The sequence below is a fragment of the Cydia amplana genome, chromosome 21 (genome assembly GCF_948474715.1).
Source record: "Cydia amplana chromosome 21, ilCydAmpl1.1, whole genome shotgun sequence".
Taxonomy (NCBI): domain Eukaryota; kingdom Metazoa; phylum Arthropoda; class Insecta; order Lepidoptera; family Tortricidae; genus Cydia; species Cydia amplana.
The window spans coordinates 12,769,113-12,786,828 of record NC_086089.1 but is presented as its reverse complement, the minus strand read 5'-3'; the positions used below and the strand labels follow the sequence as shown (position 1 = coordinate 12,786,828).

The following is a 17,716-nucleotide window of genomic DNA, read 5'->3' as shown; positions in this document are numbered from 1 at the left end:
AACATAACTAAAAACTTTTCTCGAGCCTTCAAGCCTTAGGCCTAACTCGTAACACTAATAAATGTACTTGCACTATCTTATCTAGGCTGGAGCTGCCTTCTGCCCTGCAACGGGCCCCCACCAGGGTATTTACAATCTGCTAAACCTGCTAAAGAATCAGATTTTAACAGTATCTAAAGCATACTTGTTAATATGAAAGACTAAGTTGCATTTTGCCTATGGGGTTTTTTCAATCAGTAGCCAAATTTTGGTAGGTGAATATATAGGTTTATTTTTGGAATTCCTACATATTTACCCTTGCAAAATATGACTAAGTGATGAAAAAACACCCTGTTTAAAGTTAATAACATGCTAATGATGGTAATATTACAATTCATTGTCAAAGTCTAATAAAGTTTTTGTTTATTAAGAGTCAATTCAATTGGTCAAGAATTGAACTAATTCTAAGACTTAGATATATTCTGGTGTACCATTGACCAAAACCAAATTGATTGATTTAGTAAACCATATTTCAATGGTCAGTTAAGAGTACTGTTGGTACACTCTCAGACTTTGTTTACTTTACATTGGCCATTCCACAGGGAAGCCTTGGAACCTACATGGCCCAAAAATCTCAGCATAAGTCATTTTTCTGATTTTGTCAAATAAGACTATACAACTAAGACAATATATATTACACAAAGGCCAAAAACAACATAGTCTTCCAGAACCTAACCCACAAAGACCAGCTCCAGGTCAAATCGGCCGCACTGTGATGTCTTCGAAATAAATAAGTCCGCTTACACACTAGAGCGTCCGGATCACAACCGACGCCGCCTCAGGGCCCGCAGGCGCGCCCGGCGCGACCGCGCGGATTATATGTCCCCGTTCTGACTGATCCCGATCCTCTTGATGAACTCCTCCTGCAGCATCACTGTCTTAATCATGTTTGGGTGCTGAGAGTAGGACAGGTCGGGCGCTGCGCCGAACGCAGGCGTTTCTAGCAGCACTTGCTGCCCGTTGCTGAGCGCTCCAGTGTCTACGGTGCTCCAGTATGCTTCGCTCGGTGATGTGGTGTTGACGCCCGGCGGAGGCGCCGCCGGCGCGCCCGTATACCTGAAGTATGGGTTCTTCAAGTCTAATGTGTTGCAAGATGTGATATTTGTGCCTTCTAGGTTTATTTCCATTGTCACATCGTAACTCTGTCGCTTATTAGCTAGTAACAGCACTCGTCCAGTTAAAGCTTGGCCTTGTTTCGCGAAAATCGGAGTTTCGAGTAGACAGCGCACCTGGTACCAATGTGTGAGAGGTTCTGTCGGCGCTGTGGACAGCCAGATTGGCTGTGTGCTGCCGGCGAATAACACATCAAACCAGAAGGCAAGTCCGTGGCATGTTCCTGATTGTGTCAATTCAAATCTGAATGGTACTTCAATGCGATGAAGATCTGTCTCATTTGCGTTAAGGAAGTCAACTACGTGTCTCACCGATCTTGCCATGCAGATGCGGACGTCAAATGTATCAACAATTGGCTGTCTAAAGTATTCCTTCATTGCTGCAGTCCGGAGAGCACTTAAATCTACCCCGTGGAAGCATGTCTGGTACCAGAAGTTAGCCTTGTTGTATTGTTCCATGAAGAGAGAATCATCGGTGAACGGAGCTATGTGTAAGTCGCCTCTTGTGGGGTACATGTTTCCATTAGGTTTGAGCCACTTCTTAGCATGCAAATAGGTTTCTAGCATCCGTTCATTGTACAGCATATAGCCCATAGGCTCGGAGATTATCACATCTACAGTCTCAGGAAGCTCTATCTCTTCAATCTTGCCGGCTACGACCGTGATCCGGTCGTGGAGCGCGTTCGCGCGGACTAACGCTTGCGCGTGGTGCGCCATGTTACTGGCTTCCACCGCGTAAACCTTACGAGCACCAGCCTGAGCGGCAAAGAACGACAAAATACCTGAACCGGCTCCCACGTCCAACACCACCTTATTCTTAAAGTCGTTGATATTCGATAAAATGGCGCGCTGATATGTACTCGTTCGTACGTAGTCCTGCATCATGTTTTGCTGCTGACTCAAGTAACCATAAAACTGGAAATACTGGAGCGCCGAGGAGTCTTCCGTCCGCACCGTGAACACCGACGACGAGCGGCCAGCTTTGATTTTGCTGACCAGCAGGTGGAAATTCTGGCAATCGACGTCAGATGCGAATTTGAAGAATAGCGTTTCATTGTCTATCGTGAAGATGTAACTCTGGGCCGCCACGCGCGAACACTCGCTCTGGCTGTGCAGCGGGAACTCCAGGACCTCCTGCGCCAGCACCGGGTCCGCACGGATCACTTTAACACTCAACCCTTGAGGATCGTAATCCACGTTTACGTTTGTCGGAAAATTGAAACGCGGCGTCAGGGCGCCGTCATTGTTGACGGCCGAGACCGTCACGGCGCGAAACGTGTTCGCCATTTTATCACAACTACCGCGGCTACTGTTTAGTTTATTGTGCACAACACAAGCGTCCGGGCAAACAAAGAAAATGCCCGTGTCGTGAGTTTCGGGAGGCCGGTGCAAAATCGATCACTCACAAACTTCCTCCCTCCTTCGATTTGTCTATGGACACAGCGGCGGCAGCGTGCACTTGCTTTGTTTCGTCTGCAGTATGGCAATGAAAATGTTGATAACAGCCATAAAAACCTGTTTATTTCAAAATAAAGTAATTATAAATAATTAAACTTAGCTGTAATGAAGGACGTAAATATACAAACAAGAATTAATTTAAATTATTTGTAATAAATTTGTTTCATGAAAACAAGTTTTCATAGACAATAAAGCTTCGTTCACACTAACAACATGTTTACGATTACCGGTTTTCAAAACTCCACAGTTTTGGTTCGACTCTAGGCTACGTCAATCAAGTGTCAAATTCACATCGTTGTTTGAGGTTATAAAATCAGTTGCAGGACTTGTCGGTGCTTATTAATTTATTGAAACCATGAGTAAAAAGTTAAAAGATTTAAAATGGCAGTCCGTAGCTTTAGACGGCTTTCCAGCGTCTATGGGAGACAAATTACAGGGATTCATAGGATTGGAAGAGTGTACAAGTTATAGTCTCGATAAAGAAAGACCACGCAATAAAAAGGTATGTTTTTAAGTTATTTAACAGACATCGATTGAGAAATCCTACTGAAGAATATTATATCCTCTATTAAAATTATATGTATTATGCTATGAGGCCTCACATGCTGCAGTTTTGTGGTAAAAAAAAACAATCTGTCGATAACCCCTTCAGTCATAGTAAGGAAAAAACTATTATAAATTATTTAAACACGTTTTTTTCACTCGCTTCCAGAAAAAGGAGCAAAAGAAGCGCAAGAACACTAAATCCGTCGAAGAAACGGTACAAAAACAGATACCGAATAAAAAAACTAAACTTAGCAATGGTTTCGTTGTGGAGTCCTGCGATACCGTCTCGCCATCTCTTACCAACGAAGACAATACAGACAGTAAAGAGATCAAGAATGATAAAACTCTACCAACTAGGAAAAAGGCTAAAACTATAAAGAGACTTGGTGAGAATGTGGCGGAGGAATCTCAGTTGACACCGGAAGATATGCTGTCGTGGGCGGAGTTTAAGTTGCCGGACGAGATCACGAAGGCTCTCATGGAGCTTGGCTTCAAGCAGCCTACTAAGATACAGCAGCTTTCATTGCCTGCGGCTATTCATGGTATGTTAAGTATTGACTCCTTTTACCAAAATAAGTTGAATTTGTATAATTTCTGGCTTGTTTTTAAATTAATCCTATGGTATGGATCCTGGTGGAATTGTGAGACCATTTTCATAAATTCAATTGATATTGTAATAGCCAGGATGGACAGCCTACATTTTTGACTATGTAAGTTCCAAAAAGGTTTGTTAGTTAAAAAGACAAGATAAATTTTATTATAAATGTCATACTCACTTCTGTTATATTATTATTATATTATTTAATACACTAGCAGCTGAAAGCTGATGCGTGTATATCACTGCACTTGTTTTTTTTTTAACAATTAATGTTCATTTTTTTGTTGTTTTAAGTGTTTGTCAAGTCTGTTTTTAGAACTGTATGTTCCATATACCTTTTTGTCATGAACATATCTTAATTTTCCAGGTCGTAGAGATATCCTCGGTGCTGCTGAGACTGGTAGCGGTAAAACCCTAGCCTTCGGCCTGCCCATCCTCACCGGCATCTTAAAACTCAAGGAGAAAGCACAAGCAAAAGGCCTGGACGTGTATGAGGTCCCATACAAAAAGAGCAGCAAGAAGAAACCGGAACCTGAGCCTCCGAAGAAGCAATTTAAAAAGAAAAAGAATAATAAAATTAACAACAAGAAAATTCAAAAAGATACTTCATCAGAAGATGGCTACAGTAGCGGAGATGAGGAATCTAAAGATAAGAATGAAGAAGTTAAAGATAAGACAAAAGATGGAAATGATGATTTTATAGAAGAAATATTAGTGCCGGTCAGAAAGAAGGAGTTATCAACGGATGAAGGGAATGCTAGTGACGACAGTGCGGATTACGTGCATCTTTCTGACATATTTGATGGTGATGATTCTGATGATGGAAATGAGAAAGATGATGAAAAATCAGAACACAATAATGATGATGAAATTGAGAAAGATGGAAGCGGTGAAGACACGGAGAGTCAAGATGAAGTTGATGGCAATGAGGAAGGTAAATGCTTTATCTACTTTAGTTTTTTGGCTAGGGGTCTAAAAACTTATTGACACTAGGGCCATGGCCAGGTTTAGGTTGGCCTTGATTCTAAAGTTAAGGGTCCTAATCCGCCCTGTATGCCTTAGTTTGGAAACTCCTGGTCTAGACGACTGGCCTAGTGGGTAGTGACCCTGCCTGTGAATCCGATGGTCCTGGGGTCGAATCCCGGGAAGGGCATTTATTTGTGTGATGAACACTAATATTTGTTCCTGAGTCATGGGTGTTTCCTATGTATGTATGTATTTATCAATATAAGTATGTATATCGTCGTCTAGCACCCATAGTACAAGCTTTGCTTAGTTTGGGGCTAGGTTGATCTGTGTAAATGTCCCCTAATATTTATTTTATCGGCTTCGCACGGGTTAACAAATTATACATAAACCTTCCTCTTGAATCACTATATCCATTAAGAAAACCGCATCAAAATCCGTTGCGTAGTTTTAAAGATCTAAGCATACATACAGACAGACAGCGGGAAGCGACTTTGTTTTATACTATGTAGTGATTTATGTTTAAATATGTATTTTTTCCAGGCATGGGCTGTGTGAAAGTGATAGACAACATAGAGCTGCCGGGGACAGAGATGGTCCGCACCGGCAGTCCATTATACGCTCTCATTCTAACACCCACGAGGGAACTGGCCATGCAGATATCCCAGCATTTGAAGGCAGTTGCCAAGTATACAGGTATTTTATAGCATGTATATACAGGGGCGTATTTACCCTAGGGCCATTCGGGCCATGGCCCTGGCCGCCATATTGCAAAATACGCCCCTGCGTATACACTCATAATACCATTGTTTCGCCTTTTGATAGTAGAGTAATAATATGATACAACCATGACGATTATTAGATTTGAAATGTTCTGATAAAACAAACAAACAATAATTTATTTGCAGAAAAAAGGTAAATAAAGATGAGTGTGTTTACTTGTGTGAGTGTAAAATATTGTACTGTTTAAACACAAGTAAAATGTATGCAACTCCATGTGTTTTGAAATTTCTAACTTAGGAAACATGGTACTACTAATGCCATCTTGCGGCGAGCGTTAGAACTATTTAAACTAGCTACCATATAAGGATGGTATTCCACCTGTCTAATTTCTTGGTCCAATGTGTATTTGCGTCTCTTATTTTGCTTAATTAAAGATTGAGAGGCAATGCACATGGAACAAGAAATTGGACAATAGGAATACCACCCTACCATATAAATTAAGCAGTTATGAGAACATAGTACTACTCTAGCGCCATCCGACGGCGAGGAGCGGAACTATAGTTATTCAAGCGGTCAGAAGATGGCGCTGTTCTGGCTATTGTACACCTTGCTAAAATATAATTTATTTAATTTAAAAATAAAACAATAAATGATGTTAGCAGGTTATTTAATTTAATTTAATAAAATCTACAAAACTTTAAACCAGGTTAAACATTTTTTTACGCATTGAATGATTATAAAGCGGCCAAGTACAGTCGGCGATAAAAAAATTGTATCACTACATAGTATAAAACAAAGTCGCTTCCCGCTGTCTGTCTTTATGTATGCTTAGATCTTTAAAACTACGTAACGGATTGTGATGCGGTTTTTTAAATAGATAGAGTGATTCATTGGTTTATGTATAATTTGTTAACCCGTGCGAAGCCGGGGCGGGTCGCTAGTCAACAATAACTTTATCATACTTATTTGAACAGGTATTCGCATAGCGACGGTGGTGGGCGGCATGGCGGCGGTGAAACAAGAGAGAGAGCTGAAGTGGAACCCTGCAGTAGTGGTGGCCACTCCGGGGAGGCTGTGGGAGCTAGTGTCCAGGGGGGAACCACATCTACAGCAGCTACCTAGTGTCAAGTGAGTGTAACACACAGACAGACAGACAGACATGTACCCTGCAGTAGTGGTGGCCACTCCGGGGAGGCTGTGGCAGCTGGTGTCCAGGGGGGAACCACATCTACAGCAGCTACCTAGTGTCAAGTGAGTGTAACACACAGACAGACAGACATGTACCCTGAAGTAGTGGTGGCGACACCGGGTCTTTGTGTGTCCAAAGGTTTCCAAAAAGGCCAAATATTCACTTGGAAACTTTTCATATTTTGGTGTGTGAAAAACGAAATATTCCGTTTCCAAAATTAAAGTATCTCCGTTTTTTGAAATTTTCTAAAACTAAAACTTTTCGGTAACTTTGTGTAACCTTAACTTTCTTTACAGATTCCTCGCCATAGACGAGACGGACCGTATGATCGAGCGCAACCACTTCGAGGAGCTTCATCCGCTGCTAGAGAGGCTCAACTGCGACGAGACACAGAGGAACTCGCGGCAGAACTTCGTGTTCTCGGCCACGTTGACTCTAGTTCACGATCTGCCGACACACATGAAGGGAAAGAAGGTAGGCACAGAAAACTACTATTCACTACAGTAGCTCAACTTGTAGACACAGAAAACTACTATTTACTACAGTAGCTCAACTTGTAGACACAGAGAAACTCGCGACAGAACTTCGTGTTCTCGGCCACGTTGACTCTAGTTCACGATCTGCCGACACACATGAAAGGAAAGAAGGTAGGCACAGAAAACTACTATTCACTACAGTAGCTCAACTTGTAGACACAGAAAACTACTATTTACTACAGTAGCTCAACTTGTAGACACAGAAAACTACTATTTACTACAGTAGCTCAACTTGTAGACACAGAAAACTACTATTATCTACAGTAGCTCAACTTGTAGACACAGAAAACTACTATTATCTACAGTAGCTCAACTTGTAGACACAGAAAACTACTATTTACTACAGTAGCTCAACTTGTAGACACAGAGAAACTCGCGACAGAACTTCGTGTTCTCGGCCACGTTGACTCTAGTTCACGATCTGCCGACACACATGAAAGGAAAGAAGGTAGGCACAGAAAACTACTATTCACTACAGTAGCTCAACTTGTAGACACAGAAAACTACTATTTACTACAGTAGCTCAACTTGTAGACACAGAAAACTACTATTATCTACAGTAGCTCAACTTGTAGACACAGAAAACTACTATTATCTACAGTAGCTCAACTTGTAGACACAGAAAACTACTATTTACTACAGTAGCTCAACTTGTAGACACAGAGAAACTCGCGACAGAACTTCGTCTTCTCGCCCAGTTGACTCTAGTTCACGATCTGCCGACGCAATGAAGGGAAAGAAGGTACGCACACATACAACTACTATTTACTACAATAGCTCAACTTGTAGACTCAGAGAAACTCGCGACAGAACTTCGTACTCACAATACACGATGAGACCCTCCGCGTGGGCTTTTATTCAAAAGGTACTTAAATACAAAACACAGTAGGTACATAGCAGCCCCCTTTTTAGGGTTCCGTAGCCAAATGGCAAAAAACGGAACCCTTATAGATTCGTCATGTCTGTCTGTCTGTCCGTCTGTCTGTCCGTTCGTATGTCACAGCCACTTTTCTCCGAAACTATAAGAACTATACTGTTGAAACTTGGTAAGCAGATGTATTCTGTGAACCGCATTAAGATTTTCACACAAAAATAGAAAAAAAACAATAAATTTTTGGGGTTCCCCATACTTCGAACTGAAACTCAAATTTTTTTTTTCATCAAACCCATACGTGTGGGGTATCTATGGATAGGTCTTCAAAAATGATATTGAGGTTTCTAATATCATTTTTTTCTAAACTGAATAGTTTGCGCGAGAGACACTTCCAAAGTGGTAAAATGTGTGTCCCCCCCCCCCCCTGTAACTTCTAAAATAAGAGAATGATAATACTAAAAAAAATATATGATGTACATTACCATGTAAACTTCCACCGAAAATTGGTTTGAACGAGATCTAGTAAGTAGTTTTTTTTTATACGTCATAAATCGCCTAAATACGGAACCCTTCATGGGCGAGTCCGACTCGCACTTGGCCGCTTTTTTTAAATATCTGTTGTAAAATTTAAACAATTACAATTATTTCCATTATAGGCGACTGGTCTGGCCTAGTAGTGACCCTGCCTGTGAAGCCGCGGTCCTGGGTTCGAATCCCGGTAAGGGCATTTATTTGTGTGACGAGCACACATATTTGTTTCTGAGTCTTGGTTGTTTTCTATGTATTTATGTATTTGTATATTATATATATCGTTGTCTGAGTACCCACAACACAAGCCTTCTTGAGCTTACTGTGGGACTTAGTTAATCTGTGTAAAAACGTCCTATAATATTTATTTATTTATATACCAGTGGCGCTAGTCAGCAGTGCGCACGTTGATGGGCTCTTAATATCCAAAAACAATAGAAACTCAGTTATTTTCGTAATGTTTACAGGTAACGAAACGAGGCAAGATAATAAACAGAAAGATTGAGAAGATGACCCCGAAACAGAAGATCGCTCGGCTGGTCGCACTCATGGGCATGACGGAACCTAAGGTCGTCGACATCACATCAGACAACTTAGGTAAGTAACACAGAGACAGAAGGTCGCTAGGCTGGTCGCACTCATGGGCATGACGGAACCTAAGGTCGTCGACATCACATCAGACAACTTAGGTAAGTAACACAGAGACAGAAGGTCGCTCGGCTGGTCGCACTCATCGGCATGACGGAACCTAAGGTCGTCGACATCACATCAGACAACTTAGGTAAGTAACACAGAGACAGAAGGTCGCTCGGCTGGTCGCACTCATCGGCATGACGGAACCTAAGGTCGTCGACATCACATCAGACAACTTAGGTAAGTAACACAGAGACAGAAGATCGCTCGGCTGGTCGCACTCATGGGCATGACGGAACCTAAGGTCGTCGACATCACATCAGACAACTTAGGTAAGTAACACAGAGACAGAAGGTCGCTCGGCTGGTCGCACTCATCGGCATGACGGAACCTAAGGTCGTCGACATCACATCAGACAACTTAGGTAAGTAACACAGAGACAGAAGATCGCTCGGCTGGTCGCACTCATGGGCATGACGGAATCTAAGGTCGTCGACATCACATCAGACAACTTAGGTTACTTACTTACCATTACTTCCACAGTTAAAAGCCATACTGCTTCAAGTAGTCAAGAAGATAATATAAAATTATGTTTAATTTAAATACCTGTATTTTCTTAAATGTAAATGTAAAATATTATAAAGCGGTGGTGGCCGAGTGGATATGACGTCCGACTTTCAATCCGGAGGTCGCGGTTTCAAATCCCGGCTCGTACCAACGATTTTTCGGAACATATGTACGAAATATCATTTTATATTTACCACTAGCTTTTCGGTGAAGGAAAACATTGTGCATACATCTGCGAAGAAATCTAAAGGTGATGTGAGGTCCCCAATCCGCATTGGGCTAGCGTGGGGACTATAGCCCGAGCCCTCTCGCGCATGAGAGGAGGCCTGTGCCAAGCAGTGGGACGTATATAGGCTCAAATTATTATTATAAATGTGAATATAACTTATTTTGTTTGCCAGGCACAGCGGAGACTCTGACGGAGTGTAAGATAGCGTGCGCCTTCGAGCACAAGGACGCTTATCTATATTACATTTTGAAACGGCACCCCGGGAGGACTATAGTGTTCTGCAACGCTATTGGTTGCGTCCAGCGGTGAGTTAGCTAAAACCATAGAGTATAGATTTTATAGAGAGTTACTGTCATGGTAAGTTATGTAGCCACAGTAAATTCACCGCCATCTTTTGACAGAAGATTAAAACGGTTCGTCGTATTCCTGTTTCGTCGGATTCCTGATTGGTCGAAATGTCAATATGAAATGAAACTATGCGATTACCGTGACTTCACCTTTGTTTTTAATATCAATATTTAGTAAATACTGTTTTACTGCACGACATATTTAATTATATGTATATAATTCCGACAAAACAAGAATACGACGAATCAGGAATCCGACGAAACAGGAATACGACGAAACAGGAATACGACGAACCAGGAACAAACCATTAAAACTGGTGCTTTATTTCGTGCACGGTGCGAAATAATTTATTTTAAGTAGAGGAAATTATCCTTTAAAACAATGTGTGTAAGTATTAATTAGCTTGTAATATTTTGCAGGTTATCTCAGCTGCTGTCGCTGCTGAAGTGCCGCCCGCTGCAGCTGCACGCCGGGCTGCAACAGCGGCAGAGACTCAAAAACTTGGAACGGTTAGTTAATACATACCATCCATCACCATACTAGAGATGCCCCGAATAGTACGTGGTTTTGGCCGAATACCGAATAAGGGTCTCCCCAAACTTATCGACGCGGATTCGGCGAAAGCCGATAGTAAACAGCATAAACAGGTAAGGTTCGGTTCGGCTCCGTTCGGCCGTCGACGGCCGACGCGTCGGCGTCTCTTTCGCTCTTATTGCGTGGACATAAAGTTTCATTTCTATTGGCATTGCCGATTCCGCGTCGATAAGTTTGGGGAGACCCTAACCGGCCACTCTCTCGGCCGAATACCTAATATTCGGCATGAGATGCGAACATTGTGAGTCACAATTATTATGAAAACTGTTCGCCAACAAAGCACAACGTTTGCTGAGATATATTTTTTGTAAAACAGAACTAATAAATGTAGTTAGAGTCAATCAAATCAGACCCATGATAAAAATAAAACATTTCATAATCAACAAATGCTTAAAAAAGGTCCTTCCTATTTAACAACTTTCCAATTATAAATTTTAAATATTAAATGTACCTCATTTTTGGTATTTTTTTTGTGTAATTTTCCTTTTTAGGTAGGGGCAACAGATATTCGGTATTCGGCCGAATAGTAGGCAACATTCGGCCGAATACCGAATATTCGGCAAAGTGGCCGAATAGGCCGAATACCGAATAGTTGCCGAATATTCGTGGCATCTCTAGTCCATACCCCAGCTCGTGAATGTGACCGAATTAATCTGATGTGTTGTTCTTAGGTTTCGAGACGACCCTTCCGGGGTCCTGATAGCGACCGACGTGGCGGCGAGGGGGCTGGACATACCGGACGTAGACCATGTCATACACTACCAAGTGCCCAGGACCGCTGAGGTAAGCTCACTTCGATACTGGGCTGACTGTTATACTAATAGCGACCGATGTAGCGGCGAGAGGGCTGGACATACCGGACGTAGACCATGTCATACACTACCAAGTGCCCAGGACCGCTGAGGTAAGCTCACTTCGATACTGGGCTCTGTTATACTAATAGCGACCGATGTAGCGGCGAGGGGGCTGGACATACCGGACGTAGACCATGTCATACACTACCAAGTGCCCAGGACCGCTGAGGTAAGCTCACTTCGATACTGGGCTGACTGTTATACTAATAGCGACCGATGTAGCGGCGAGGGGGCTGGACATACCGGACGTAGACCATGTCATACACTACCAAGTGCCCAGGACCGCTGAGGTAAGCTCACTTCGATACTGGGCTGACTGTTATACTAATAGCGACCGATGTAGCGGCGAGGGGGCTGGACATACCGGACGTAGACCATGTCATACACTACCAAGTGCCCAGGACCGCTGAGGTAAGCTCACTTCGATACTGGGCTGACTGTTATACTAATAGCGACCGATGTAGCGGCGAGGGGGCTGGACATACCGGACGTAGACCATGTCATACACTACCAAGTGCCCAGGACCGCTGAGGTAAGCTCACTTCGATACTGGGCTGACTGTTATACTAATAGCGACCGATGTAGCGGCGAGGGGGCTGGACATACCGGACGTAGACCATGTCATACACTACCAAGTGCCCAGGACCGCTGAGGTAAGCTCACTTCGATACTGGGCTGACTGTTATACTAATAGCGACCGATGTAGCGGCGAGGGGGCTGGACATACCGGACGTAGACCATGTCATACACTACCAAGTGCCCAGGACCGCTGAGGTAAGCTCACTTCGATACTGGGCTGACTGTTATACTAATAGCGACCGATGTAGCGGCGAGGGGGCTGGACATACCGGACGTAGACCATGTCATACACTACCAAGTGCCCAGGACCGCTGAGGTAAGCTCACTTCGATACTGGGCTGACTGTTATACTAATAGCGACCGATGTAGCGGCGAGGGGGCTGGACATACCGGACGTAGACCATGTCATACACTACCAAGTGCCCAGGACCGCTGAGGTAAGCTCACTTCGATACTGGGCTGACTGTTATACTAATAGCGACCGATGTAGCGGCGAGGGGGCTGGACATACCGGACGTAGACCATGTCATACACTACCAAGTGCCCAGGACCGCTGAGGTAAGCTCACTTCGATACTGGGCAGACTGTTATACTAATAGCGACCGATGTAGCGGCGAGGGGGCTGGACATACCGGACGTAGACCATGTCATACACTACCAAGTGCCCAGGACCGCTGAGGTAAGCTCACTTCGATACTGGGCTGACTGTTATACTAATAGCGACCGATGTAGCGGCGAGGGGGCTGGACATACCGGACGTAGACCATGTCATACACTACCAAGTGCCCAGGACCGCTGAGGTAAGCTCACTTCGATACTGGGCTGACTGTTATACTAATAGCGACCGATGTAGCGGCGAGGGGGCTGGACATACCGGACGTAGACCATGTCATACACTACCAAGTGCCCAGGACCGCTGAGGTAAGCTCACTTCGATACTGGGCTGACTGTTATACTAATAGCGACCGATGTAGCGGCGAGGGGGCTGGACATACCGGACGTAGACCATGTCATACACTACCAAGTGCCCAGGACCGCTGAGGTAAGCTCACTTCGATACTGGGCTGACTGTTATACTAATAGCGACCGATGTAGCGGCGAGGGGGCTGGACATACCGGACGTAGACCATGTCATACACTACCAAGTGCCCAGGACCGCTGAGGTAAGCTCACTTCGATACTGGGCTGACTGTTATACTAATAGCGACCGATGTAGCGGCGAGGGGGCTGGACATACCGGACGTAGACCATGTCATACACTACCAAGTGCCCAGGACCGCTGAGGTAAGCTCACTTCGATACTGGGCTGACTGTTATACTAATAGCGACCGATGTAGCGGCGAGGGGGCTGGACATACCGGACGTAGACCATGTCATACACTACCAAGTGCCCAGGACCGCTGAGGTAAGCTCACTTCGATACTGGGCTGACTGTTATACTAATAGCGACCGATGTAGCGGCGAGGGGGCTGGACATACCGGACGTAGACCATGTCATACACTACCAAGTGCCCAGGACCGCTGAGGTAAGCTCACTTCGATACTGGGCTGACTGTTATACTAATAGCGACCGATGTAGCGGCGAGGGGGCTGGACATACCGGACGTAGACCATGTCATACACTACCAAGTGCCCAGGACCGCTGAGGTAAGCTCACTTCGATACTGGGCTGACTGTTATACTAATAGCGACCGATGTAGCGGCGAGGGGGCTGGACATACCGGACGTAGACCATGTCATACACTACCAAGTGCCCAGGACCGCTGAGGTAAGCTCACTTCGATACTGGGCTGACTGTTATACTAATAGCGACCGATGTAGCGGCGAGGGGGCTGGACATACCGGACGTAGACCATGTCATACACTACCAAGTGCCCAGGACCGCTGAGGTAAGCTCACTTCGATACTGGGCTGACTGTTATACTAATAGCGACCGATGTAGCGGCGAGAGGGCTGGACATACCGGACGTAGACCATGTCATACACTACCAAGTGCCCAGGACCGCTGAGGTAAGCTCACTTCGATACTGGGCTGACTGTTATACTAATAGCGACCGATGTAGCGGCGAGGGGGCTGGACATACCGGACGTAGACCATGTCATACACTACCAAGTGCCCAGGACCGCTGAGGTAAGCTCACTTCGATACTGGGCTGACTGTTATACTAATAGCGACCGATGTAGCGGCGAGGGGGCTGGACATACCGGACGTAGACCATGTCATACACTACCAAGTGCCCAGGACCGCTGAGGTAAGCTCACTTCGATACTGGGCTGACTGTTATACTAATAGCGACCGATGTAGCGGCGAGGGGGCTGGACATACCGGACGTAGACCATGTCATACACTACCAAGTGCCCAGGACCGCTGAGGTAAGCTCACTTCGATACTGGGCTGACTGTTATACTAATAGCGACCGATGTAGCGGCGAGGGGGCTGGACATACCGGACGTAGACCATGTCATACACTACCAAGTGCCCAGGACCGCTGAGGTAAGCTCACTTCGATACTGGGCTGACTGTTATACTAATAGCGACCGATGTAGCGGCGAGGGGGCTGGACATACCGGACGTAGACCATGTCATACACTACCAAGTGCCCAGGACCGCTGAGGTAAGCTCACTTCGATACTGGGCTGACTGTTATACTAATAGCGACCGATGTAGCGGCGAGGGGGCTGGACATACCGGACGTAGACCATGTCATACACTACCAAGTGCCCAGGACCGCTGAGGTAAGCTCACTTCGATACTGGGCTCTGTTATACTAATAGCGACCGATGTAGCGGCGAGGGGGCTGGACATACCGGACGTAGACCATGTCATACACTACCAAGTGCCCAGGACCGCTGAGGTAAGCTCACTTCGATACTGGGCTGACTGTTATACTAATAGCGACCGATGTAGCGGCGAGGGGGCTGGACATACCGGACGTAGACCATGTCATACACTACCAAGTGCCCAGGACCGCTGAGGTAAGCTCACTTCGATACTGGGCTGACTGTTATACTAATAGCGACCGATGTAGCGGCGAGGGGGCTGGACATACCGGACGTAGACCATGTCATACACTACCAAGTGCCCAGGACCGCTGAGGTAAGCTCACTTCGATACTGGGCTGACTGTTATACTAATAGCGACCGATGTAGCGGCGAGGGGGCTGGACATACCGGACGTAGACCATGTCATACACTACCAAGTGCCCAGGACCGCTGAGGTAAGCTCACTTCGATACTGGGCTGACTGTTATACTAATAGCGACCGATGTAGCGGCGAGGGGGCTGGACATACCGGACGTAGACCATGTCATACACTACCAAGTGCCCAGGACCGCTGAGGTAAGCTCACTTCGATACTGGGCTGACTGTTATGCTAATAGCGACCGATGTAGCGGCGAGGGGGCTGGACATACCGGACGTAGACCATGTCATACACTACCAAGTGCCCAGGACCGCTGAGGTAAGCTCACTTCGATACTGGGCTGACTGTTATGCTAATAGCGACCGATGTAGCGGCGAGGGGGCTGGACATACCGGACGTAGACCATGTCATACACTACCAAGTGCCCAGGACCGCTGAGGTAAGCTCACTTCGATACTGGGCTGACTGTTATGCTAATAGCGACCGATGTAGCGGCGAGGGGGCTGGACATACCGGACGTAGACCATGTCATACACTACCAAGTGCCCAGGACCGCTGAGGTAAGCTCACTTCGATACTGGGCTGACTGTTATGCTAATAGCGACCGATGTAGCGGCGAGGGGGCTGGACATACCGGACGTAGACCATGTCATACACTACCAAGTGCCCAGGACCGCTGAGGTAAGCTCACTTCGATACTGGGCTGACTGTTATACTAATAGCGACCGATGTAGCGGCGAGGGGGCTGGACATACCGGACGTAGACCATGTCATACACTACCAAGTGCCCAGGACCGCTGAGGTAAGCTCACTTCGATACTGGGCTGACTGTTATACTAATAGCGACCGATGTAGCGGCGAGGGGGCTGGACATACCGGACGTAGACCATGTCATACACTACCAAGTGCCCAGGACCGCTGAGGTAAGCTCACTTCGATACTGGGCTGACTGTTATACTAATAGCGACCGATGTAGCGGCGAGGGGGCTGGACATACCGGACGTAGACCATGTCATACACTACCAAGTGCCCAGGACCGCTGAGGTAAGCTCACTTCGATACTGGGCTGACTGTTATACTAATAGCGACCGATGTAGCGGCGAGGGGGCTGGACATACCGGACGTAGACCATGTCATACACTACCAAGTGCCCAGGACCGCTGAGGTAAGCTCACTTCGATACTGGGCTGACTGTTATACTAATAGCGACCGATGTAGCGGCGAGGGGGCTGGACATACCGGACGTAGACCATGTCATACACTACCAAGTGCCCAGGACCGCTGAGGTAAGCTCACTTCGATACTGGGCTGACTGTTATACTAATAGCGACCGATGTAGCGGCGAGGGGGCTGGACATACCGGACGTAGACCATGTCATACACTACCAAGTGCCCAGGACCGCTGAGGTAAGCTCACTTCGATACTGGGCTGACTGTTATACTAATAGCGACCGATGTAGCGGCGAGGGGGCTGGACATACCGGACGTAGACCATGTCTTACACTACCAAGTGCCCAGGACCGCTGAGGTAAGCTCACTTCGATACTGGGCTGACTGTTATACTAATAGCGACCGATGTAGCGGCGAGGGGGCTGGACATACCGGACGTAGACCATGTCATACACTACCAAGTGCCCAGGACCGCTGAGGTAAGCTCACTTCGATCTAGATAAAGATAAAAGGTAAAAAAAAAATACTCGTGAAGGAATATGTACAGACAACAACAGCAAGAAAAAAACTACATCCTTTACAGGGGTCACCAAATGACGGACCGTCGACCTATTTTTTTTTGCTTAGCCATAGTTAGCCAGTTCCATAGAAAGACACTAGCACTAGTGGTTCTGTTAGTTCTTAAAAAAGATATCCCTCGCTACGTATCCTCGCACGTCTCTGGTGGAAACTCAGCCGTAGCTATACCGTTTCCCATATAAATGTTTATTTGTCTGTCTGTCTACAGAACTACGTCCACCGAAGCGGGCGCACGGCTCGAGCCAACAAGGAAGGCCTGACCATTCTCATGATGGAGCCCCAGGAGGCCTACAGATACGCCAAGTTGTGTATCACGCTCAATAAGAGTACGTATTCAATCTGGGGGCACGGCAGTGCCCCCGCCAAGTCGAGCAAAACAAAGAGGCACGGCCGTACCATCCTTTTCTCGAAGCGATTCAGGCCATTTTCGACGTCCTGTAATTTTGTGCTGG

The 17,716-nt window shown here is 45.9% G+C and overlaps 2 protein-coding genes across 2 annotated transcripts in view; one reads left to right on the top strand and one right to left on the bottom strand.

Moving 5' to 3' along the window:
• Window positions 1-537: 537 nt before the first annotated feature.
• LOC134658085 (histone-arginine methyltransferase CARMER) lies at window positions 538-2,638 on the bottom strand. The gene has a single exon (XM_063513688.1). The coding sequence runs from the start codon at window positions 2,436-2,438 to the stop codon at window positions 855-857; it is 1,584 nt and encodes a 527-aa protein (XP_063369758.1). The 5' UTR covers window positions 2,439-2,638; the 3' UTR covers window positions 538-854.
• A 257-nt stretch (window positions 2,639-2,895) lies between these two features.
• LOC134657907 (ATP-dependent RNA helicase DDX24) overlaps window positions 2,896-17,716 on the top strand; it is a 28,820-nt gene continuing 13,999 nt past the window's right edge. The window contains exons 1-11 of the mRNA XM_063513485.1: window positions 2,896-3,111; window positions 3,322-3,697; window positions 4,121-4,687; window positions 5,263-5,415; window positions 6,417-6,570; window positions 6,928-7,105; window positions 9,037-9,166; window positions 10,171-10,303; window positions 10,766-10,855; window positions 11,612-11,723; window positions 17,473-17,590. Coding sequence (XP_063369555.1) covers window positions 2,965-3,111; window positions 3,322-3,697; window positions 4,121-4,687; window positions 5,263-5,415; window positions 6,417-6,570; window positions 6,928-7,105; window positions 9,037-9,166; window positions 10,171-10,303; window positions 10,766-10,855; window positions 11,612-11,723; window positions 17,473-17,590 — 2,158 coding nt within the window. The 5' untranslated portion in view covers window positions 2,896-2,964. The remainder of the gene's footprint in view (window positions 3,112-3,321; window positions 3,698-4,120; window positions 4,688-5,262; window positions 5,416-6,416; window positions 6,571-6,927; window positions 7,106-9,036; window positions 9,167-10,170; window positions 10,304-10,765; window positions 10,856-11,611; window positions 11,724-17,472; window positions 17,591-17,716) is intronic.